This window comes from Emys orbicularis, chromosome 1 (assembly GCF_028017835.1).
Source record: "Emys orbicularis isolate rEmyOrb1 chromosome 1, rEmyOrb1.hap1, whole genome shotgun sequence".
Classification (NCBI taxonomy): domain Eukaryota; kingdom Metazoa; phylum Chordata; order Testudines; family Emydidae; genus Emys; species Emys orbicularis.
The window spans coordinates 60442963-60467368 of record NC_088683.1 but is presented as its reverse complement, the minus strand read 5'-3'; the positions used below and the strand labels follow the sequence as shown (position 1 = coordinate 60467368).

Genomic DNA, 24406 nt, shown 5'->3' with positions numbered 1-24406 from the left:
ATGGATAGAATGATGGAAGTATACTGCCTTTGTGCTTAAATGTATATTCTAACACGGTTTCACATTATATAAAAACATGAAAAATCTATTTTAAAATAAAGTTATATAGGTTGAAAAGTCAAGTACTCAAAAGTAAAGAAATGCTATACAGTAACTCCTCACTTAACGTTGTAGTTATGTTCCTGAAGCGAATCCAATTTCCCCATAAGAATTAATGTAAATAGGGGGGATTAGGTTCCAGGTAAAAATTTTTTTGCCAGACAAAAAGCATTATATACATTTTAAACAATTTTAAACAAGCAATTTAATACTACGCTGGGGGGGGAGTAGTGTGCACGTGCTGTGTGTTTACAAACATACTGTACATACAATACAGTACTATAGTTGGGAGGTGCCCCGGACTTACCCTACACAGGCACAGCCCACTGGCACTGGAGATGAAGCAGGCAAGGAGGCTGAAGGTGCTATAAGCTAGGAGAAGCATAGTGCGCAGTAGCGGCAGCTTCCCCTACTCTGCAAGCACCAGGGGCGGGGGGGGGGGGGGAGGGTAAGCTCAACCATCAGCCCGCCCACTCCCCCCCTTCCCCCAAGCCCCCATCCTTGACCTGCCTCTTCTCCCCCCCCACCTCCTCCCCCTTTACTTCCCACACTGTGCCCTCGCCCTTCCCCCTCCCTCCCCTCCCTTCTAAAGGCCGCAAGCCAGCTGATTGCCCTGGGCAGGAGGCAGGGGGGGAAGGAGGGGGAGTCTACATGCGGAGTCCTCACTCCTCCCCCCTCCCTCCTGCCTGGGGCAATCAGCTGGCTTGCAGTGTTTAGGGGGCAGGAGGGAGGGGGGGAGGAGCGAGGATTCGGCACGCAGGCTCCCCCTACCTCCCCCCCGCCTCCTGCACAGGGCAATCAGCTGGCTTGCGGCGTTGGGGAGCCAGGGGAGGGAGGGGGAGCCTGCGCGCAGAGTCCTCTCTCCTCCTGCCCCCGAAACGCCGCAAGCCAGCTGATTGCCGCGGGCAGGGCGGGGGGAAGAGGGGGAAGGCACTGATCCGCAGAGTCTGCCTGCGGGCAGGAGGTGCTGTGGGGAGGGAGGGGGCATAGGGAGGCTGCCAGCTGTAGAGAAAGCAGGCAGCCAAACAATCTAAGAGTGGAGCATTGCACAACTTTAAATGAGCATGTTCCATAATTGATCAGCAACGTAATAACGAAACAACGTTAACCGGGATGACTTAAAGTGAGGAGTTACTGTATTTACAGTTGCCTATGCAACTTGAATTTTTGATCTCGGATATGTCCATCCTGGCCACTGAAAAAGTCTGGGAGTATTGGGGGGGGGGGGGTCTATCATGCACAAGCACAAGGAGTTTGAATTAAGATCGGATGAGCAACCATAAATCTCGCATTTCCTAACTTCTGAGTGCTTGACTTTGCAACCTACTTTTTTTTTTTTTTGGTATATTTCCTTGTTAGTTTGGTTTTAAGAGGAAAAACTGAAAAACAAATTCCTCATTGCAGCACAGACTTCTACCACTTGAGCTATAGGACTAGCTGGCAGCTAGAAAAGGCTATTAAGCCAGAGAAGGGGGATGGGCAGCTAATGCTGGGTCCAAAAAACTGGTCATAGAGGAATGGGTATGTCTACACTGCAATAGCTCTCTGGGTATGTATACACTGCAATCAGGAAGTATGTAGACATCCCTGAGTTAGCTTTGATCTCAAACAACAAGATAAGTGAAGCCACAGCAGCATAGGCAGGTGCACAGACTAGCCCTGTCCGCCCAGGACCCTGGGTTCATACTTGAGCAGCCACTGCCTGTGTTGCCACAGCCTCATGACTTTTTTTTTTTTAAACACAAGCTAGATCAAAGCTACTGCAGTTACGTCTACACATGCTGCAATCAGACCTCCCAAATGCAGTGGATATATCCTCTCCCCCCAGCCCTGTGTGTTACCCTCAGAGGGGAGATGGGATCCTGGGACAACACTGTGGGATGGTCTGAGAGGTATTATCGGAGGTGGAGCCAAAGGAGGCTTCCACAGCTCCCAGGCATTCCATGATGATGATGCTACTTCAATGAGGGTGTGGGCCCTGCCTTAGATTAAAATGTTTGTGTTCAGTTATTTTGGTATGCCAAATTTACCTGAAGAATGCAAGCAAGAGAAGGAAATGGCAGTTTTCAACAATTTATAGTTCAGCCAAACGCGAATGGAATTTCATGGGACAAACAAAAGGCACTTCTCTAGCCACAGGGCTTTCTCCCTGCCAAATTTCAAAGGCCTGCTGCCAATAATGGAGGTGTTAGAACTCAAAAAAGCTGCAATAATCTTTTATAATGGAAAGAGATAATCAACCTAAATCTAGGAGTATCTACTAGTCTCCCCCTACGATATCAATTTTGTATAAAGGTTAAAGGTGGCACATCTTCTCTCCTGTCCACAAACCTACACAATTTTTAAAAAACTTTCTAATTTTTACTAATTCTACAAACTACCTTTTTAATTATAAATTAAGTGCTCCTATATTTTTGGAGCACATAAAGGAATTATTCTTGATTTAAATAAAGAATTTTCAACTCTGAAACAATTCATAGCAAATAATTCACCCTTTTAAAATAGTTTAATAGCCTATCAGAATACTTTCACTCCAAGCTATTTTACAAACAACTACGCAGTAAGAAGCAAAGACAAACTTATGTTATTGTAAAATTCTATTAATAGGCTAAATTTGGTCATTGTCTGTAAGCTACAATATGTCTCATTACAGTATTCACATTAGCAAAGATGGTTCTCTACCAATTGCTAAACTTATTTAAACACACTGTATATCTTAAGAATATTTTAATTCTTACTTTCCATAAATGTACAGCATTTACATATTTTGGTTAGTTCTATTTTCCACCATACAATAAAAAAGTAAGCCTTGAGTTCAGCACAATACATCTGAGGTTGTAATGAGATACAGAATAACTATTATATGTTCAGTGTTGCTTTAGCAGAATCAATTCCATTTCAGAGAACATATGTTTTCTATTTAAACATGAATTGACACAAGGACATTTTGATCAAATCATATATGTAGCATGTAGCTTTAGCTTACCACAAACTGATTCTTCTATAGACAATGGAAACTCAGTACCTTGCAGGATCATTCACAGAGAATACATGAGATTCAAAAAACTATGTGAAACAGGGATATTCAAGTGCTTGCGAGAAAAGGTAATTTGCCACCAGTCTTTAAATGGACCAATAAGGGATGAACTATTGAGGGCCTTATTGATATTCAAAAATTAGCATAAAAAATTGAACCTCTCCCCTGCTTTTCTATTTTAGAACACAACATGCACCAGACATCACAGTCATTAACATTGCAATGACTGCTTGTTGAGTATTTCTGCCTTCTTTTTCATGGAGCCACAGGGAGCAGTAAAACTGCTGGGACTACGGAAGGTGGCCCATACATTTGTCTCTGTGGAAGGACACAAATTCCATCTGCTCACCAATGACCCACAGGAGGCTGCTGCTGATCCACTCTTCTAACTGTAGGTGAAATGGCTTTCTGCTTATATTTCAGATTATTGTCTGCAAGATAAAGTCTAAAATGGACCAATTGCTTTTCAACAGTCTGTTTCTTTTATAATTCTCAAAAACCATAAAGTCAGCATGCTCCTCCAGTTTGTGTGCTTCAGTACTCAAAACTCTGAACTTATGGGAGTTCTTGCCTACTTTTGTACTAGCAGCAAAGACTCAGTTCACCAAGACTGGTACCACTGGGGAAAACTGAAAAACAAATATAAATTACGTGTTCTGGAGGTACACTAAATATACCTAAATAGCAAGTACAAGCAAGGGGATCAGTGGAACAGGTTTAAGAACATAAGAACGGCCCTACTGGGTCAGACCAAAGGTCCATCTAGCCCAGTATCCTGTCTTCCGACAGTGGCCGGTACCCCAGAGGGAATGAACAGAACAGGTAACCATCAAGTGATCCATCCCCTGTCGCTCATTCCCAGCTTCTGGCAAACAGAGGCTAGGGACACCATTTGGGATATGTTAGGGAAAGACTATTTGAAAACAAACAACACTTGAGGATAGTTCCTGTTAAAATTTGGCAATATATTCTTTGGTAGTGTATTTTAGGTTAATAAACACCTTCACCTTTAGCATTAGCCTGTTTACCCCTGGCTGTAGTAATGATCTTGTAAACAGGAAGTGCCTGCAAGTTATGATCTAAACATCCAAAATACTTTAACAAAATAAATGAAACATTTTATTTCCCATTCTTTACTTTAGAAACTGCTTCCATATGGGAAAAGATAGTGAAGTGCATGTTTGCAAATGTATCTTTAAAAAAAAATGAAGACCTTGGAACACTGGAGTAACTATCCCTGAATTAAATTCTTACATTACTAATAAATATCAGTTTAAAATATCACTGGTGGTGAAGCAGTAACTAAATCAAGTAATACTTGGGTCTCTTAGTCAATCATAAGCTGGTTCGTTTATAAGCCGACCCCCCCCCCCCCAAGATGGATAAGTAAAAATTGAATTTTTTTATGACCTGTTCATAAGCCGACCCTATAATTCAGGGGTCAGCAAACTTTGGCTCCCGGGCCATCAGGATAAGCCGCTGGTGGGCCGAGATGGTTTGTTTACCTCGAGTGTCTGCAGGCACGGAGGTAAACCTAAGTAAACAAAGTGTCCCAGTGCGCCAGCTGCTTACCTTGATGGGCCAGGACAGCAACTGGTGGGGAAATTTTGGGGGGGGGGGGAGAAGAAGCTGGGGGTCAGGGGAGTAACCCCTGTGACCATCCCCCACATGATCCCACCCTTAGCCCGGGACCCCCACACTCTCCCCATCCCATCCCTTCCCACCTTATCTGGGGAGGGCCAGGGGAGGATGTCTCTGGCCTGGCTGGAGCTGCTTCGGCAGGCCGGGCGGCGCAGCCGCAGCATGTTCCAGCGGGCTGGGCCAGGCGGCTGGGCCGGTTGGCACGGCCACAGCGTGCTCCGGTGGGCCGGGTGGCGCAGCCACAGCCTGCTCTGGGGGGCAGAGCTGACCGGCACGGCTGCAGCCTGCCAGCCCCAGAACTGCAGCTGCTTCGGAGGCTGGGGGGAGAGCAGCGTGGCCAGAAGCGGAAAGACTCTGGCCCCGCCTCTTCCCTTCTGGCTCTGCTGGCTGTGCTGCCTCGCCTTGCTCCCTCTGTTGGGGGGAGGGGCTGTGTCACACCTCTCCCTGTCTATACCCGTTCATAAGCCGACCCCCTTCTCTGGTGCTTCTCTTTTTTACTAAAAAAATTCAGCTTATGAACGAGTATATACGGTACTTGCTGGACTACTGCAAACTAAATGTCCACACTAACAATCCACCTTCGTCCTTTATAACTTTAAAGATTAGTAGAACATAGCTAATTTGTTAACTTACAGGTTCAGAGGAAAAAGTATAACATACAAAAACAACCACCACCTCTATCAAACTGTAATAGTTGTTCCCTATTCTAACAATCAGGTATTCTTACTAAAAAAATAGAGATGGTGGGGATTAACCTGTACTTACTATAAAGTATTCCTGTATGTGAATACTGGTACATTTTCTATAAGTTAATAAACTCATATTTTATCATAAAAATGGAAAACAGTTCTCAAGTAGCAGTTCCCAACCTTTTCTGAACTATACCAGTTCACCAGACAGACTTCTTCCACCAATCAACAACTTCCTCCCTCCTTTCTCTTCCTTATGGCCAAACTCCACTATGAGTTACAAGAACTAACAGTTGAATAGGCGTAGCAGTGGCAACACATTGGGACTCAGTACAGAGGCTGGATTCTCATATCTATTAAGACAAGAAGAGATTTGCAGAGGTTCCAGAAAAAGGAAAATAAAATAAAATGAGGTTGGATATCTAAGAACCAGTTTAAAAATTCTGAAGCACCAGTACTGGTACATGTACTAGAGGTTGAGAATTAACAACCTGTTCCAAAGGAGCCCTCTGTCTTAGTATTCTGTTCATTCTTCAACTCTTCTAAACCACTTTTTTGGGGTACAGAGTTCAGAGGGATAATGAGTCCTTCAGACGATCTCCTTGTGCATACCTGATTAAATGTATTCCTCTTCTCTCCCCCCCCCTCCATCATCTTTCTTTATACCAGAGTCTACATCTTATCTTGTTCTTCACAATTACTGTCCACAACAACACACACCGCTGGCAACAGAAAAGATGTTCTGGATAGTAACAGTGAAGAGCAAGATGAAATGGAGGATCTGATGTAAAGAATAAAAACAAAAGCAACGTCAACCACCATTCAGCAACTAAGCGTTGTTGCTCATTGACATGATCTTGCTAAGACATACTTCCATGGGATTTCCTTTCTCTGAGGGCAAATGTTCCTTGCCTTCTGTATCAGGACCTGAATTATTGCCAGACACCACAGTTGTGATCTCTGAACTGATTAGCACCAACAAAAATTTAACTAAGGTTCCTAAAGCTTCCATTAGTTTTTTTAAGTCTTGCATTCTTTTCATAGATTTAAAAATGCATTCAAATTAATATAAACATAATTGTATTCATAAGGTAACAATACATCAAATATTAAAAAATGAAGTACTGCCTCCTACAGCCCACAAGACCACCGGGGGACTTGAAAATTACCCCAATCTATTTTAGGTGTTTCAGCACCCACTGCAGGAGATGCAAAAATATCATGAACTCAACACTTAGCGTTTAATAGCGTGTTTATTTTTAAATACCTATCAAACTGTGCTCTCTGGCAACAGCCCCACATCTATACTAAAGAATCTTTCTCCTCCCTCTCTATGAAGTCCCATAAAATCCAATTCTCAATTCTCTTCCCTTTTATAACTATTTTCTTCCTCTCTAATATTTTCTCTACATTTAACTTTAATGATTTGATTTGATTCTGAACTCTCCCTTTGCCTCCTATAACACCTATGTGAGTTTATCTGCCTATCATTGCCTCCCATATATTGCCTGTGTACACTACCCTCTTAATTGCACTTTTTAAATTATACACACATGCACATGTACATTATCTGGTTTTGCTTTTACTAGTGCAGCTCCTTTTCCTACGGCCTTTCAAATTCAAGGCAGAACGCCTCTGGCCTGCTTTCTTGTGTACACACACACACAGCACTCTCATACCTTCACTGACATTCATTCATTTCAGGATCCACTTTAAAACTCTCCATAGCCTTCTCACTCCCTCCATTCCTTTAGTACTTGCACACTTCAGCCCCCTACCAGAAGCTCACTGTGTGAGTCTCAGTCATCTGAATAATAATCCTATTACACTTCTTCCTCACCAATTGTCCAAATCATTTCAAATCTCAGCTGAAAAAAGTGTTCTTCCTTTCTGAATATGCCTTTTAATTTTGCTTTTCACACTTTCAGCCATGAAAGCTACCTGAGGGACAAGTCTTTGGTCACTATCCTAAAAGCAAAATGAAGAATATATACCTGCCTAAATACAGGTGGGGCATGTCCCTAACTGCACTCCTCTTCTTGTTTATCTATAATGAGATTCCCCCAGATGTCCATAATGCCCTCCATAGACTCAAAAGGGAAATTGGAACAAAAAATCTTACTTTTTAGAAAATTGAGTGTCAAAATGCATGAATAAATTACCAATCTTTCGCTTTAAGAAAAAAAATTATTAATCATTTTTAGGATTGAGAGAGATTTTGAGATTCCAAGGCTCAGATTCCCTTTTTCCCCTGCTCTGGAAGCCCCATCTCTGCTACTAATAGTTCCAATTCTGCACTGGTATCTGCTAACTCAATACCATGCACCCAGTGAAATCAATGAAACTCTGCACAAGTACAGGATTCCATGTTAGCCTATCCTGGTGCAATGCAAAATCAGAATCTGTTATTATCAGGGGGAAAAGCCAGCAGCACAGCAGCCCCTCAAGGAAGGACAGCATGGCTACATGAAAAGGACACAGCAAGCTGCTTTGTCAGATAATAGCAACCATTTTTATACATATGGGGTGAAAGAGCACAACTTATGTCTTTTCTCTGACATCCTCTACACCCAGGGGTTGATGTATATTGGGCACGCGAAAGGAGGGAAATACCCCTTTCAAATAACATTTATTACTTTTACTCTCTGGAGCTATCAATGTTGTTCTGACAGAAGAGAAAACAGAGTGGTGATAAGCATAATAGCCCCAGTTAGCATAATATTACATGAGATTTTGCCCACAACACCTGGAAGCCATTAAATCTTCACTGCAAACAATAATTCAAATTATTGCAGAAACAAAAACAATGTTCTTCTAATGATATTATATCTATATGATACAGTAGAAACTGCAGAGTCATGTGGTAAATTGCATTTTTCATACAACTTTGACTGCCTCACCTGCCCCCTGCTCACTATCCATCTTTGTCAGGACTACTTACATTCCAAACCTCTAAGCAGCTTCAAACAGCAGCCACCTTTTCAAATCAATTTGTTACAGGAAGATTTCCTACTCTCTCCAATATGTGAAAGTTCCAGCCCAAAAATTACACTGGTCTGAGGACAAGAACAAGCAATAAACAGTCCCACACTACAACAGGATTATCATCAGATATCTCATGAACCATCAGAGCTGGAAACAGAAGTACTGTAACACAGCACTTTGTTCCAATGGTATAAGGTCCCAAGATAACGTACTTTTAAGTCTTCACATTTTTATGTATAGAAAGCTAGCAGATCGTTTTTACAGGTGTTTTATTTTGTCTCTCATTGCGCTCTGTACAGTTGGACTCATGATAACAATGAAATCTGGCTTCAGATGTAGGAGAGATACACGAAATAGTGACAAAACTTTCATGCCATATCATCCCATCATGTACTCTATACATATATAATTTACATACAAAATATGTATGCAAATTTTATGACAGCTAGATGTGCATGAAATAAATTTACTAATTTTTCTCACAGTAACAGTATCATTAGAAAACGAAACAAAAAAACCCCTCAAGATGACATTACTGACCAAAGCAAATGTAAAATCTTATTGCAATACTGTGTCCTTCCTTAGCCTTATACTTTCCAATATTTGTTTTCATCGTCATCATGTTATGTCCTAATTTAGAGTCCAGTCCAGCACACCCTTACTTAGGTGAGTAGTCCCGTTGACTTCCTCACTGGGACAATGACTCCCATGAAAAAGGTTTTGGACGATCAGACACTTGGATTGTAAATTCTTCAGGGCAGGGACATTATTTATTTGCCTGTAAATCATGGTATACAATTACAATACTGTAGAAATAGTGATAAAATAACAGTAATTATACAGATGACATCTCCACTTTAAAAAAAATAGGTGAATGAAAATGGCAAATTTAATGGTCATGAAAAACATTCACAGAAGTGCAATTGACGAAACTGGAAATGAATTCCTCTATTCACAGAACATTCATAACACACGCAGAGATGCAAGAGAACTCTGGGAAGTCTTGCACAAGCATGTCTGAATTTTGTCCTGGAAGAATGGTCCTGTAGGGATAAGAAGGTGGAACTCAATCAAGTCCACAGGCCACCCAACATTTATAAGATAATGGCAATGTTAATTTGCTAGTGACCCAGCATCCTGACCAGAATTCAGTTCTGTGACCTAGAGCTGAAAAGTTTCACATACTATTTCAAATACCTTAAGCAATCAAGATGCTTTCTATATTTTGTATAATATACATTCATATTCACATTCTCCCTACTTTTCTCAAATTATGTCCATGACTACTCCCCTCATCAACATTAAAAAAAGGTTTTAAATGTCTGTATTTATTGTGGCCACTGAAAATCAGCAATATTGAGCATTATAATATACTGATGAAATTAAGGATGACAGTAAAGGTAAAACAAAAAGTCCTGTTGATAGAATCTTGAAAACTTAACTGTAAGAACTAAACCAAGCAGCTACTTTGTACCAATTATTAAGTGAATTCTATTTTTACTAGGGGTTTTTTATTTTAAATTTTGAACTGTCAAGCTGTGTGGGTCAGTCAGTGTAAAAATCTTTTCCATACTGAACAACATGAAGTTCAAGTTGATTTTGAAAGCCAAACTATATTTTATATACTTTTCCCCCCCATCGCCTTGTCTTTCACAGTTTTCAGTAGATTCCTTCCACCCCTCCTCCCCAACTCTAGCTAGATCAGACACTAAACTGTCTTAAATTGATGTCATTGTGCCAAATACAAGTCCTATCCTTGAGAAAATTACTTCTAATGTGCTTTGAGCCTGCAGCCCTTACTTATCTACAAAGTCCCACTGGAGGCAATGGAAGTTGTGGGTGTTCAGTTTACACTAATTTTAATTGTCATATGTGTTCAGTAGATCTTTCCTGATTTCCACTTTTTAGACCATCTTTTCTCTAAAGCTGTATTTTAATAATTATGGCCCAGATCCTGCAATCTGTTCAGTACAAAGAGACCACTTTCCCTATGTGGAGGAGTCCCATTGATTTCAATGGAATTCCAAGTAGGTACAGCAGGCTGCCTATGCAGATACAAACACACTTCCACATATACCATACATATCCTACTGCAAATCAACACCTATAAAAGCATCAATGTACTATACTACCAACAGGATATTTTTGCTTCCCATTGGAGACCAATATATTTCTGAACAATCATTTATCTCACTAGAGGTATCTCAGACAAATAGAATTGTAGTAGTGTATTTTTGTGTGAGTTGCACACAAATGTACATCTGTACATTCTTGATCAGAAAATTCTCAATATATTTCCAACTAGCTGAATACAAGTAAACTGAAAATGAGTTTTTTATAAGATCACATAAAAATGTATTCAAGTTTCTAAGCGTTTAACTGTATTAAGCAATAACAGTGTATTGACCATGAGGCGTAATAATGAAGCACTACCGATAGTGATGCAGTCATTGATACAGTTAGTGTTGTAATTTAATTTTGGAGTTCAGCACATTTTTACTACTACTCTATGGCACTGTATTTATCAACAGTGTGTTTAACTACAATTTACTGCATACTATTCAACTAAGTGACTTTCATGGCACACACAGAGTAGCACATAGTACAAAATATGGAACTAGTTTGCCTAAGATTGAAGAAAATTGTATGATTTTACACTGTATTATTCAAAAAACTGTCTTCAAAATTGTATCGTAATCAGTGCCGTTTATTCCACAAATCCGCCATCAGAATTTGCTGTGGAATTCATCTTTTATACACAATTCTGCTCCAGAAGCACCGTTTTCAATTTTAAAATATTATATTTCTAGCCCTTGTGGCTGCAGAAATAACCTTGGAAACATGAATCAAGTGTAAACCAATGCTGCAATGCCTGCCTAGGTCTGCAAAGACCCTGAAATAACAGCTCTAAGACACATGAACTGCCCCATTCATCTCAGTTTGGTCCTATGGATTCTGCAATTCCACAGCTGTGGAATTTTTCCCAGACACTATGGAATTCAACATTTTTGTTAATCATAGAATCATAGACTTTAAGGTCAGAAGGGACCATTATGATCGTCTAGTCTGACCGCCTGCACAATGCAGGCCACAGAATCTCACCCACCCACTCCTGTAACAAACCTGTGTCTGAGCCATTGAAGTCCTCAAATCATGGTTTAAAGACTTCAAGGTGCAGAGAATCTTCCAGCAAGTGACCCGTGACCCACGCTGCAGAGGAAGGCAAAAAAAACCCAGGGCTTCTGCCAATCTGCCCTGGAGGAAAATTTCTTCCCGACCCCAAATATGGTGATCAGCTAAACCCTGAGCATGTGGGCAAGACTCACCAGCCAGACACCCAGGAAAGAATTCTCTGTAGTAACTCAGATCCCACCCCATCTAACATCCCATCACAAGCCATTGGGCATATTTACCGCTAGTAGTCAAAGACGAATTAATTGCTAAAATTAGGCTATCCCATTATACCATCCCCTCCATAAACTTATCAAGCTTAGTCTTGAAGCCAGATATGTCTTTTGCCCCCACTACTCCCCTTGGAAGACTGTTCCAGAACATCACTCCTCTGATGGTTAGAAACCTTCGTCTAATTTCAAGTCTAAACTTCCTGATAGCCAGTTTATATCCATTTGTTCTTGTGTCCACATTGGTACTGAGCTTAAATAATTCCTCTCCCTCCCTGGTACTTATTCCTCCGATATATTTATAGAGAGCAATCATATCTCCTCTCAGCCTTCTTTTGGTTAGGCTAAACAAGCCAAACTCTTTGAATCTCCTTTCATAAGACAGGTTTTCCATTCCTCGGATCATCCTAGTAGCCCTTCTCTGAACCTGTTCCAGTTTGAATTCATCCTTCTTAACATGGGAGACCAGAACTGCACACAGTATTCCAGATGAGGTCTCACCAGTGCCTTGTATAATGGATTTTCTATTTTGTTGCAGCCAGGCACCTCACATTTGGTTCTCTGTCTCCCTGCCCTGCCAGGACCTGCCTGCAGCTTCCTTTACCTCCAGTCTTTCCCACAAGTGGGAATTAATGCTCCTTGAATTGTTCCATGGAGACAGACAGCCCCGGGGTGGGGGTGGGGGGGGGACAGTGTCATTGAACTAAAGCTGGAATCCAACTTTCACCCAGGAAGCCAGAAGAGGATGAGGGGAAAATCAGAAGCACTGACTGGTGAGCTGAGCTAGTCAACTTGGAAAATAGTACAGCAGTAAAGACCTAGGGAGCCAGTTTGAGGAGCTGCTGAAGCTGGTTATGAGCTCCCCCATTTCCTGGCACAAATGCAGAGGAAAAAAGTTTCTGAGTCTGACCAAATGGGCAACATGATGGAAGCCTGAGAAGTGGAGCTAGGATACGTAGAGAGCATAAAGAAGAAAAATCCATACTCAAAAATAATCACCGTTGAAAACAGTAAATGAATCTCATGTCAATTAGTATTTTTAACTATGAGCCATAATTGCATGTTTATATAAGGGTGGGAGATACAAGAGATTAATGTTGCTGTGGAATTTAGTCCCATTGTGCCACAGAGTATACAAGGCCATGATCATAAAACACATGCTCTAGGGGCAGAGATAAGGTTGCACATTCAGCCTTAAATTAGGTCAATCCTGACTTTTCATGTCTTTACTGTGCAAACGTAGCATTATATGAATATAGGTTATTTTAAATTTAAATTTCTTAGGTCTTCAAGAAGTAAAAAAATGGGGTAGGGAAAAGAAAAATCCTCAGGAGAAAGCACTTCAAACTCCAGAGCTTCAAAGTCCTGCTATCTTGCCAAAAATTACAAACTGCACATGTGAATTTCATAAAGTGGAACTGTTTGCGGACACTACCTAACCTCTGCAATACTTGATCAAAACCACCAGTTGACCAAAGTCAACTGTGTACTGACAAAAGTATAACTCTTAATTTTTATTTGGCTACATGATATGAATATATATATATATATATATATATCAGAGCTTACAATTTTACACCTTCTTAACATCTTAATCACCATTAAACTAGTTGGCATTTACTAAATTTATACCGGAATTAAGGTAATCATCATTCAGCTAACTCAGTTTCTTGGGAAATGACCCAACAGAACAGACACCCCAATACACCATGTCCTTATAAAGCTCAATATATACTGCAACTTCTATATACACCAAAACACTTTACACATTAACTTCAATTCCACTACTCACATTTTTAAAGTTAGGCATCGGCATCAATACATTGCAGAATTGGGGACTATATACAGACAGCATTATGGAATTGTAGCAACCACGATTTAACTATCTTGAGGTTGAAAATCTAATCCAACTCAGTTTAGACTTCAACCTTTTGCTCCCGGGAAACTATATTTGAAACTGGATGTTTAGCCCACTAAACCCTCAGCCAGAGTCCAAAGATCCACCACTATTCTAAGTAGCTTCTCGCTATTTTCTTTTCTTTCTAAAAGTCAACTTCTCTCTTTCAGAAATATTTGTACCAAATATCCAATCCCTTCTATTCCTTCTCTCTGAGTGTATTCCAATTTACATATTCCCTAAGAAGGGAATATGTACTCCCTCTCATCTATGCCATGCTCTTTGCTTCTCCACATGGCAGGGCACATATAAACAGTTTGGAAATAGATTTATCTTTTCTAATAGTTCTAATTTCTTAGTATTTATTTTCAAATACCCAAAAGCATGCTAGGCACATGACAGAAATAAGAAGACAAACCGTCTCTGCCCCAAAGAGTTCACAATCCCATTTTACAGATGGGTAAACATTGATGTCAAGGGACTTGCTTAAGGTTGCATACCAAATAAATGTCACACTCAGGACTAGAAGCCAGGTCTTTAGGTTGGCTTCCTGGCCCACGCCCAATTCACTGTACTCCAGGTGTGCCCTCCAAAATTATTATTTGTACTGAAGTAACTCCAAGGAACAATCGAAGACCAGAGCTCCACTGTACAGACACATAGTAAAAAGACAATCCCTGCCCCAAAGAGCTTACAATCTAAGTTACTGATTTAGCTTTTCGGTGTCTCAATTTTCCCATCTGCAAAACGTGGCAAATACTACTACTTTGCACTAATATGGTGCCTTTTCAGCTATTGATTTCAAAGGTGGTAAGCATTAATAGCCCATTTTATAGATAGCTTAACTAAGGCTCAGAGACTGGAAGAAGTTTATCGGATAAGATAAGGGTCTTACACATAAGATACCTGGGTTCCATTCTCAGCTCTGATATATGCTTTCAATGTAACTGGCTTAACTTCTGTGTGTCTTAGGCGTGGTCTACACTATAGAGTTAGGTTGACGTAAGGCAGCTTACGTTGACCTAACTCTGTAAGCGTCTACACTTAAATGTACCTCCCACCAATGTAGCCCACTCACTACACCCACTTAATAACTCTACTTCCGCGAGAGGCCTAGTGCTTAGGTCAACGTAGTTAAGTCGACATTGTGTCAGTGTACACACTGCATTGCTTACATCGACTGTTGCTGCCTTTCAGAAGCCGTCCCACAATGCCCCACACTGACAGTTAAACTGGTGCAAACGCTCCTGCTGAGGATGCACACTGCCGACACAAAGAGCCTAGTGTGGACATGCAAAAGCGATTTAATTACTGTGGTGGCTGCATGTCGATGTAACTTAGGTCGACTTAATTTTGCAGTGTAGACGTGCCCTCAGGCATCTCACTGGCAAAGGAGGGCAAACGATATTACTCATTAAAGTGTGTTAATTGCAAAGAATTTAAACCTACCAGGTGATGAAGGGAAAAGAACTCTGAACCTCTTGTCTCCCCGCCCACCGCCTTATTCCACTTCACTAGGGGACAAGCCAGGAGTCTTGCACTACCAAGCATTCTGTTTATCCTATATTTGAAACTTAAATGGTTACCATAGCTATTTTTATGTCTGAAAATATAAACTCAATTTAACATCATAAAACGGCCCCCATAACCTTTCACCAGTTAGCAGAAGACTGAACAGGTCTTAGTGTAATCACAATAAGTAAAGCTGTTACCAAAAGGTTATATTTTTGTAAATTACTAGTCACTGCACGTAACTGTCAGTTTAAATATATATTTAAAGTACTCACAAAGAAATTCAGAACTATGTGTTAACACTGAAGTATAGTGCCTTGCCAAACATAAATATATAAATAAATGAATATTTGTAAGTTTAGCAGCAGAGAATCCAGATCATGACCTCCAACAGAAAAGCCCACAGGAAGGAACCAGGCAAAAAAAAAAATTACCACAAAGTTCACTTCACAGAGTTTTCACCAGCTTGTTCAGCAGCAGAGAGGAGTTTGCCCCTTCACTGAAGATCTCAGGGATCCGATGGAGGCCAGGACCATCTGCATAGAGGCCCTGTTTCTTCACACTTGCTTCAGGGACTTTTTGTTGAGTTTTCAGTCAGAACAACTTTAACATAGCCATGCTGCCACTAACTCCCTCATTTGCTGCTGCCTCCCAAAAAAACCCCAAGTGCAAGTTTTACAACTTTGAGGCTATATTAACTTTTGAGCAGATTGCCAGTACAGTTGGTGAGGAAACAGAATCCATCTAAATAAATAACTCTTACCAAGAGACACCCTGAGATTTGAAATGACCAAGATATTTAATCTCAAAAAATCAAGTTTAGCCTTGACTGTAAAGGCACCAACAGTACTACTATAACTAAAACAAAATTCTCCATCAAGTATTTAAAATATTTCCCTAAGCCTTCAAACCAAGGCCTCAACTGCTTGATGAAAACACAAACTATAAATTATTTTCCCTTAAGAAAGAATTTAAAAAAAAAACACTAACAATTAACAGCCATATGTGATTTCTACTCTTGCAATCATTTCAGGGTCTGTGATAAAATTTTAGTGATACAGTTTTTTAAGGTGAAGCACAGAGTGTTCTAGTAAAACCTGTAGTAAATGACAGTCTCCCTTACAGTATTATTCAAGGATGGACAACACCTATAACATCATCTACTCCATCTCCACATCCATGCTATTTTTCTTCCTTGTTCCAAACAGTTTATTTTTAAATGACCCATGCAATAGGGTTTCCACCATTTTCCTTGGCAGACTATTCCACAATATAGTAGATCTTACTTTAAAAGTTTGGCCTGCTATTTAGCTTAAATGTATCATTTCTTAATTTAATCCCATTACTTCTTATTACAGCCCCTTACACTACTCTAAATAATTCCGCCCCTTTCTAAGTATTAAAACCTGTTAAATGTCTGTAGGATGGATATCATCATGGCCACTATAGTCCTTGCTTAGTCAAGCAATACATATTTATCTCAGGCTTTCCTTTTAAATCAATCCCGAAAGTCTTCTAAACATAGAATCATAGATCTGAAAGGGACCTCGAGAGGTCATCTAGTCCAGTCCCCTGCACTCAAGGCAGAACTAAGTATTATCTAGACCACCCCTTACAGGTGTTTGTCCAACCCCCTCTTAAAAATCCCTCATGATGGAGATTCCACAACCTCCCTAGGCAATTTATTCCAGTGCTTAACTCCTATTTGTCCCACCTGGTAATGAGGTGCTGAAAGTAAAAACAATATTGCTGATGTAGTCATACTAGTGTCATAGAAGAGAGACCATTACCTCACTGTTTTGTGACATGATGCCTCTGTGTATGCAGCCTAAAATTATGTTGGCCTTTTCTGCTGCCATAGCACATTGCAAACTGGGGCCTGATCATTCTGTCAGTAGCATGTAGAACTCCCATTAACATCAATGGGAGCTGTATGCACAAGCAACTGACAGGATGATCGGGCCCCTGATATCTCATTTGCTGTTCACTATCACTCCCATCTCTTTTTCAGCATTACTGCTTTCCAGGTTATTCCCTCACACCGAATACCTATTTTTGGATTATTGCCCCCCAGATGTTTAGCTTGAATTTTCAAAACTAAATCTCATTTTGTTATTTGCTGCCAATGTCTCTAATCTCTCTAGGTCTATTTCTTTTATTTCTCTGTCCTCACTGGTATTTGCAACTTTCTCCAGTTTAGCATCATCTGCTAATTTCATTAGTATGCTGTTCACTTTCTCTTAAAGATCATTAATGAAGACAATAATTATGGTCTTGAAGCTGTAATGGAACTGAGTCTATGTGACTATGTATTTGCACCAGTGGATCTCTTTACAGGATTGAGGCCTTAAACTGGACCCAAAAGATCTCGGCAGTTCCTCACTACGCATGTCCCCCATTCTTTGCTATTTATCGTTTTTTGTTTATGGTTCTTCAATCAGTTTTTAATCCACAAGATTGGCTATATTTTTAAATAATTTGAGAGTGAGATTTTGAGAGACAATATTTCAGATGTTTTACTCAAACTTAAATAAATTCAGCTATAAAACTTTTTCATCGTCCACTATGGCCCCGGCCCCTGACCCTACAACCAGATCCAGTAGGCAGATGAATCTTTGCATCCATGCAGAAACCATTGATGCCTGTACAGGTCCAGTTGCAGGATTAACCCCTAATTTTGAACATTTTTTAAAAAAAGAAGGAAAATCAACATAGTTTGGCAAAAATCTGTTTTTTATAAATCCAGGCTACTTATTGTGCATGGTTCCATTATATTAAGAGGGGAAATTTCTCAATATTTGTTCCATTCTTTTATGAGGGATAGAGGTTAGATTTTTTTCTGAGGGTCTAATTGCTAGGATGATTCTCCTTTTTTGAAAATCAGAACTATATTTGCTTTTCTCCAATCTTGTATTACCTCAAAATTCAGCGGATTTATAAAACTGTTCAGATTTTTCTTCAAGTATTCTACCTACTCTTCATCAATAGCTATATTTATAAAAGGTTTTCCTCAGTTCTTAATTGTCCAAACTTGTTTATTTTTCTCATTAAAGATCAAATTTGTTTAAGTGGTTCACTATGATGGTCTTTTTTAATAATTAATTTGATCCCTTTCCTCATGTATTAACTGACCTACTTTCCCTTTGCTACTACTTCCCCCCCCCCCGATATTTATTAAAACCCTTCTTATTCTCCTATGCCCCTAACATTAACTCATTCTGCTTTTTGCTGCCCTTATCTTTAGCATGAGTTCACTTACAAACCAGCTTCACAATTTTTAAAAAATTACTTACATGACTGAAATTTAAACTATTCTACCTGATATCTAAAGGAAACAACAATCTTTAGCCTAACTTCTCTAACCACCACAAATATATTAAAAGAAAGAATTCATGTCTCTGTAACAGTTATTTTTAATTCAGCCACCCATATTCCAGTTGCATCTTTGGTTTTAAATTCTCTTCCCTCCTACCACCTGCTCCCCATATACAACTACAGGCACAGAACCTACAAATAGATACATCCCTGTAGGTTTATGCCCACATGAAGTTCCACTAACAGGACTCCACATGGATGGAAGGGCCACATCAGGGCAACTGTTTGTATGACTGGTGGCCTAGCCAACCATTACATGAAATAAACTTCTGTTTTTTTGTTAAACTTCTCTTTTGCCAACATGTTTACCAAGGCATAGCTGACAAGAAATGTAAAAACATGCTTTTGACCACCATTTACATGTACTGCCCCATATTAAAATGTTTCCATTAACATTGTAAAGTACCCACACAGAAGTATTTGGAAAATGCTTTACTAATTCATCTCAGTTGACATGAAACATCTAATTTGCACTAAGATCCAAGGGAATTACACTAACTGCTATTGTAGAGACTTACACTACTATATTAACAAATAAAGTCCATCAGTGGTTATTGGCACTGTGGCTTTTGACTGCTCACTACAGAATCATAGCGCATGAATTGCTGTACCTGTCAGACAGCTCAAAGCAAATGTAGTCAAACAGTTAGTGTGATTAAGGCAGTCTCTCACACATAATTTTTGGAGAAAAAAAAATTGTAGCTTATTTGAATTGTTCATCATGGGATCAGGAGCGTATCCAGTTTTAAATTTATGTTTTTAATGAAGGCTAAAACACACTCTTACACTCATCTGGCAAAATTCCACAACAGTCAACATGAAAAAATAGTTACAGTTTAAAAACAACAACAACCCTCACTACCTGAAAAAGGGTGTGGTATATCTTTGACAAGGCATTCAATTTGATGAAGACAAATGGATCACCAGTGTGTCATACAAATAGTTAACTAGCATTTAAGCATTAATTTTAAATCAAAATGACACAATCCTAAGAGATGATATAGCAAAACAGGCTAATGGTCCACCTAGTTTGAGATCTTATCTCAAACAATGTGCAATGCCAGATGCTTCACAGAAAGATATAATTTCCTACCATCACAAACTACCAAGGCTCCAAATCTGCTAAGGTATCCACGTGATTCTTCTTCTTGGTGTATGCGCAATGTGTCTCAGGTGGCACAAATAGTGAACATCAATGAGTGCCATAGAGTTCAACAGGGCTCCTATAAACAGCTGCCTGTGCAGGTCTCTTTACAGGATCCGGGCCCAATGTTACATACTGGGAAAAACTTCTAAGGTTGGTAGGCCCAAATTTTGACCAGTTGAGTTTGCAAAAGTCCTTAAAATTTGTGGGCCAAGATTTTGAAAAGTAACTAATGATTTTGTGTACCTAAACTGAACCCCCTCACAAGGGTCTGATATTCAGAAGGTAGATGTCCAGCAATTCATGAAAATAAGGCCCCTTTAAGGAATATTAAGTCATATTAATATTTGTGTTGGTGTCTTTCTTCCTTCTCCTCACCTTCCCCCCCCCCACACAAAAAAAAGCCTGAACAAAGAAAAAAAAGTCAGTACCCCAGCTACAACCTTGCAATAACAAACCAATGAGCACAGAGTGGAGGGAAAATAAGTTATTTAAGAAAACACTTAATCTTCCAATGGAATTACCAACAATGAGCAAAACAAGAATAGCAAAAATAATGAAAAAAATTTTGATATACTGTTCTTGAAATATACTATCTAAAAGATGGAAATCCATGAAAAACGTAAACTGTTTTTAAAGATTTTTCATTTTAACAATTTTTTTTTTAAAATTCTTTTCACTAAAATAAAATCAATTACAGTTCTTTTAAAGCTGTTATTACTGCTTATGTAAATCTTTTAGAAAAAATGGGTATTTTTAATACCCTGTCAATACTACTACAGTAACAACATACAAACTTTTAGTGATTTGGTCTACTAAGAATCCAATGTATTTTTAAATAAAAAATGGCACATTATATATTTTAAATTACTTATTATTTGGATTGTGCTAATGACCACAGGGCGCATGACACTTTCAAAACACAGACGGCGGCACAGTAACTGTCCCAAAGAGTATACAACCTATTACCGCAACAAGCTTGAGTATTCTGACATTTATTGATTTGAAAATATGGACATGAAAGAAGGGAAGGGTCAGACAACAATCATATTACAACTTTAGTACATTTTTCAGGAGTTTGAGATCTCATAGTCCATTAAGAAAACTCAAAAAAGCAAAAACCAATTCCTGTCATTCAGCACATCTTTAGCAATATTCTCCCAATGCTGCATATTAATAAAATAAACAAACAAAAATAGATGGAAGACACCCAAAAATGAGATTCCCAACTTGTTCCTAGGCCAACTAGTAGCCATTAATATAGTACATAGTGTTAGAAAAGTTTATTTCTTCAATTGGTGGGGATTTTAAAGAAATAACATGCCATCACAAAACAAATCCAGTAGCTACAGATATCTGACTAAGGTTTTCCAGACTTCATTGTAACTCAATAGCTGCTCTACACAGTGCTGTGAACTCTACAGCTTCAAGCTGGAAGTCAATCTAGGACAGCCAATAGAAAGTGCACCTGTGCAATTACTGCATTTTCTAATTCAGAATGCTAAACCTGAGACAGATATAACTTGTGTGCATTGTGAGAAAACAAAAATCAACAATTAAAACAACACACAAAGGATATATCACATACAAAAAGCACAGCCTGTATCTATTTTGTCATTAAAAAAAATGGAAAATTACTATAAAATATAGTGTATATAATTTAAAAGCATAAATGTTGGCTCCTTAAACATATGGCAAACACTTTTAGAATATATAGAAGAATATTTTCATGCAGATTACAGTGGATAAAAGTTATAATTAACATTAATAAAAGACCATTTAGTAACTGAACAGTAGCACATGCACCAAACTAGAAGATGCACTATAAGGTTCATAAAGGTCAGAAAAATAACCCTTAGCATTACTTTAAGGAATTTAATAAGATCACTGAAAAAAATTGCAGGATATTTTTAAGTAACTGAAAAAAATTAAAATATTCTATTTGACAACTCTAGATTATAAAAATCAACTGAAAATATTGTATACTACAAACAGCTGATAATTGTGTATTTATATATTGTTGAGAAGCAAACCATCTTTCCACAAAAGATGTATTTTTAAACCTGAGTCTAACTTCATAAACAGGTAACCAAGTCTACCAATAAAGACATTTTATTGCGCTGAAATGAAACAAAGTTTCAATAACTAATATACTAATTTGGTTGCTGGTATCAGTTTTACTGTACTGTCAATTTAAAATAATCAATAAAAATGCCTCTGACTATTGTTTACGTACTTAAGTTTACCTGATAGGTTTAAGGCTGGCAGATGTAAAATACAAATATAAACAATAACAAAACAGATTACAAATATAAACAATCACAACATAGAGTTACTTTCAACTGACCAGTGAACCAGTTCAATAATCGATTAGGAAGTGCTTTATTTTAGAGTATTTTTGGTGGGTGGGGTTGCTTTTAAATTTACACACATTGAAAATAAAATGCTATCCCATGCTCAATAATACTATTGAAAGAGTCCTTATCAGCACTTACCGCAAGTAATACTGTTTTAAAGCGAAGGCAGCGTTAGAACAACTTCTGGGAAAGTTAAACTCCTCTACAATTTCTCCCCACTGATTCTTCTCAGATACCTGTCAAAAACAACATACAGACAGAGATACACAACACACACACATACATATCGTCGATAGTGAACATTACAAGGAATACGGGCTGCCATGAAACAAATAAATATATGAAAACTATATAGATAAAGATCTATATATATATATCTATATATATCTATATATATATCTATATGGGATATAGGGCTATATTTCTCATTGACAGTCCCTGGTGGTCTCCCCTCAGGTATAATCCAGCTCCTCGCCACTATTTTACATTTTATTTAATGTATTTGGTTATTCTGGGGGAAACGGAGAGTTTATATTGTTTTGGGGTTGTTTGTTTTGTTTTTACTGCCTGGACAATAACCAATCGGGAGTCCCTCTGTCGCCCCCTTTTAAATCCTAACGCGGTCCGTTAAAAACCCAAAGAAGTTTAAAATGATTCACGAAAGTCTTGGAGGGGGCGCCCACTGGTGTCCGGGGTTCAGGGGAGCGGGGGAGCCGTCCCGGTGAGTCCCCCCAAGACAGATCCATAGACACAGAGAGGCCTTTCTTTTGAGGCCTACATTTCTGTCCCTAGCCTTGAAGCCTAAAGATGGCTATTTGATTACACACCGTCTTGGGTGCCCCTTTTGTTATTTCTCTCCGGGAAGGGCTCCGAGGGCAGCGCCTGGTCCCCCCCGGCTGCGAGGATCATTTCCTAGCCCATGCTCCGTGCCGATTATCGATGTTAAACATGCCCGCTAATTTTGAGTTGCACTAAAACTGCACTCAGACGCTCCTCTCCGTCTCTGCCTGTGTGAAACACACAGAAAGCAGCAATCGCAAGCGAGAGAAACAAACTCACACGCACACCTACACACTCTGCTCTCTCTCCTTCTCCCAGGAACGAGGGGAAGGAAAAAGGGGGCTGTGGAGGAGGAAAGGGAGGCACAAGCAGTGTGTACGCTGCACCCCCAACGATCCCCCTTCATCTCTCTACCAACAAGGCCAAGCCACCAACCTGCCTGCCTGCTTCCTTCCTTCTTCCACCCCCCACCTTCCCTTACCGGCTTTCAATGGGACGCTTCCCGGCCACCCCACCTCCCCTCTCTGCCCCCGAGGGTCAGAGGAGACTTTTGGGAAGAGGTTACTGGGAGGGAAACCCAAATTAAAACTTCCACTCACCTTCCCAAATCCGCCTAAAGTGGTGACTCTGGTGTAGAGAGCGTGAAGATCCAGCTCCTTCCCACCCACCACAGGGATCTTCTTAAAAGGAGACCTGCCAAAGGCGATACACACAAAACAACACAACTTGTCAACTCTGCCCCCTTTTCTCCCCTCATAGGGGCTGCCGTGTCCTTCAGGGAAGGGGCTGGAAGTTGGATCTGGCCGGTTTAAAAGCCTCCCCCCCTCCCCTTCCAGCTCCCCATTTTCCTCACCCTCTGCTGTGGTGAAACTGCCGCAGCTCGTCCAGGAAAGCGAGTCCCTTTCTCCGCTGGTCTGGTTGGGTTTTACCCGTCGAATTTGCCATTTTTTGTATTAAAAAAGGTTTTCTTAAAAAAAATCCAATTAAAAAAAACAACAACAATCCCCGGCTCCTCCTTGTCTTTACGAGACCCAGGTGCCCGTGCTCGGCCGGGGATCAGCCATGGAGAGGGGCTTGTTTAAAAAAAAAAGTTTAAAAGGAATAAGGGAGCCCCCGAGAGCGTGGTAATTGCGAGTCCCGTCTTCACACAACACACAGGCAGAGACACACAGGGAGGGAGAGGGGCACCTCTCAGTAATTCCTGCCGCTGCCTGTCTCAGCACCACAAACCCAACCGATCCAGCCTGCACATGAGACTCAACATGGTGCTGCTGGATCACACAATGAATTGGGTTAGTGTTGTGGTGGGGCGGGGGGAGCTGGAGTGAGGTATTGACAGTGTGTGTGTGTTACAGACGCGGCTCCATACAATCTCCCTCTCCCTCTCTCTCTCACACACACACTGTACAGCTACAGCAGCAGCGGCGGCGGCGGCGGCAGCGGGATTCACTTCTCTTCTCTCTCAGACAAAAAGATCTGAGGCCGCCGT

General features: G+C 40.0%; 1 protein-coding gene across 1 annotated transcript in view; it reads right to left on the bottom strand.

The window, feature by feature from the left end:
* Window positions 1–23899, bottom strand: part of ARID2 (AT-rich interaction domain 2) — a 158164-nt gene extending 134265 nt beyond the window's left edge. The window contains exons 1-3 of the mRNA XM_065417423.1: window positions 23771–23899; window positions 23517–23610; window positions 22276–22373 (exon numbers count right to left, since the gene is read on the bottom strand). Coding sequence (XP_065273495.1) covers window positions 22276–22373; window positions 23517–23610; window positions 23771–23862 — 284 coding nt within the window. The 5' untranslated portion in view covers window positions 23863–23899. The remainder of the gene's footprint in view (window positions 1–22275; window positions 22374–23516; window positions 23611–23770) is intronic.
* Between the last annotated feature and the right edge of the window lie 507 nt (window positions 23900–24406).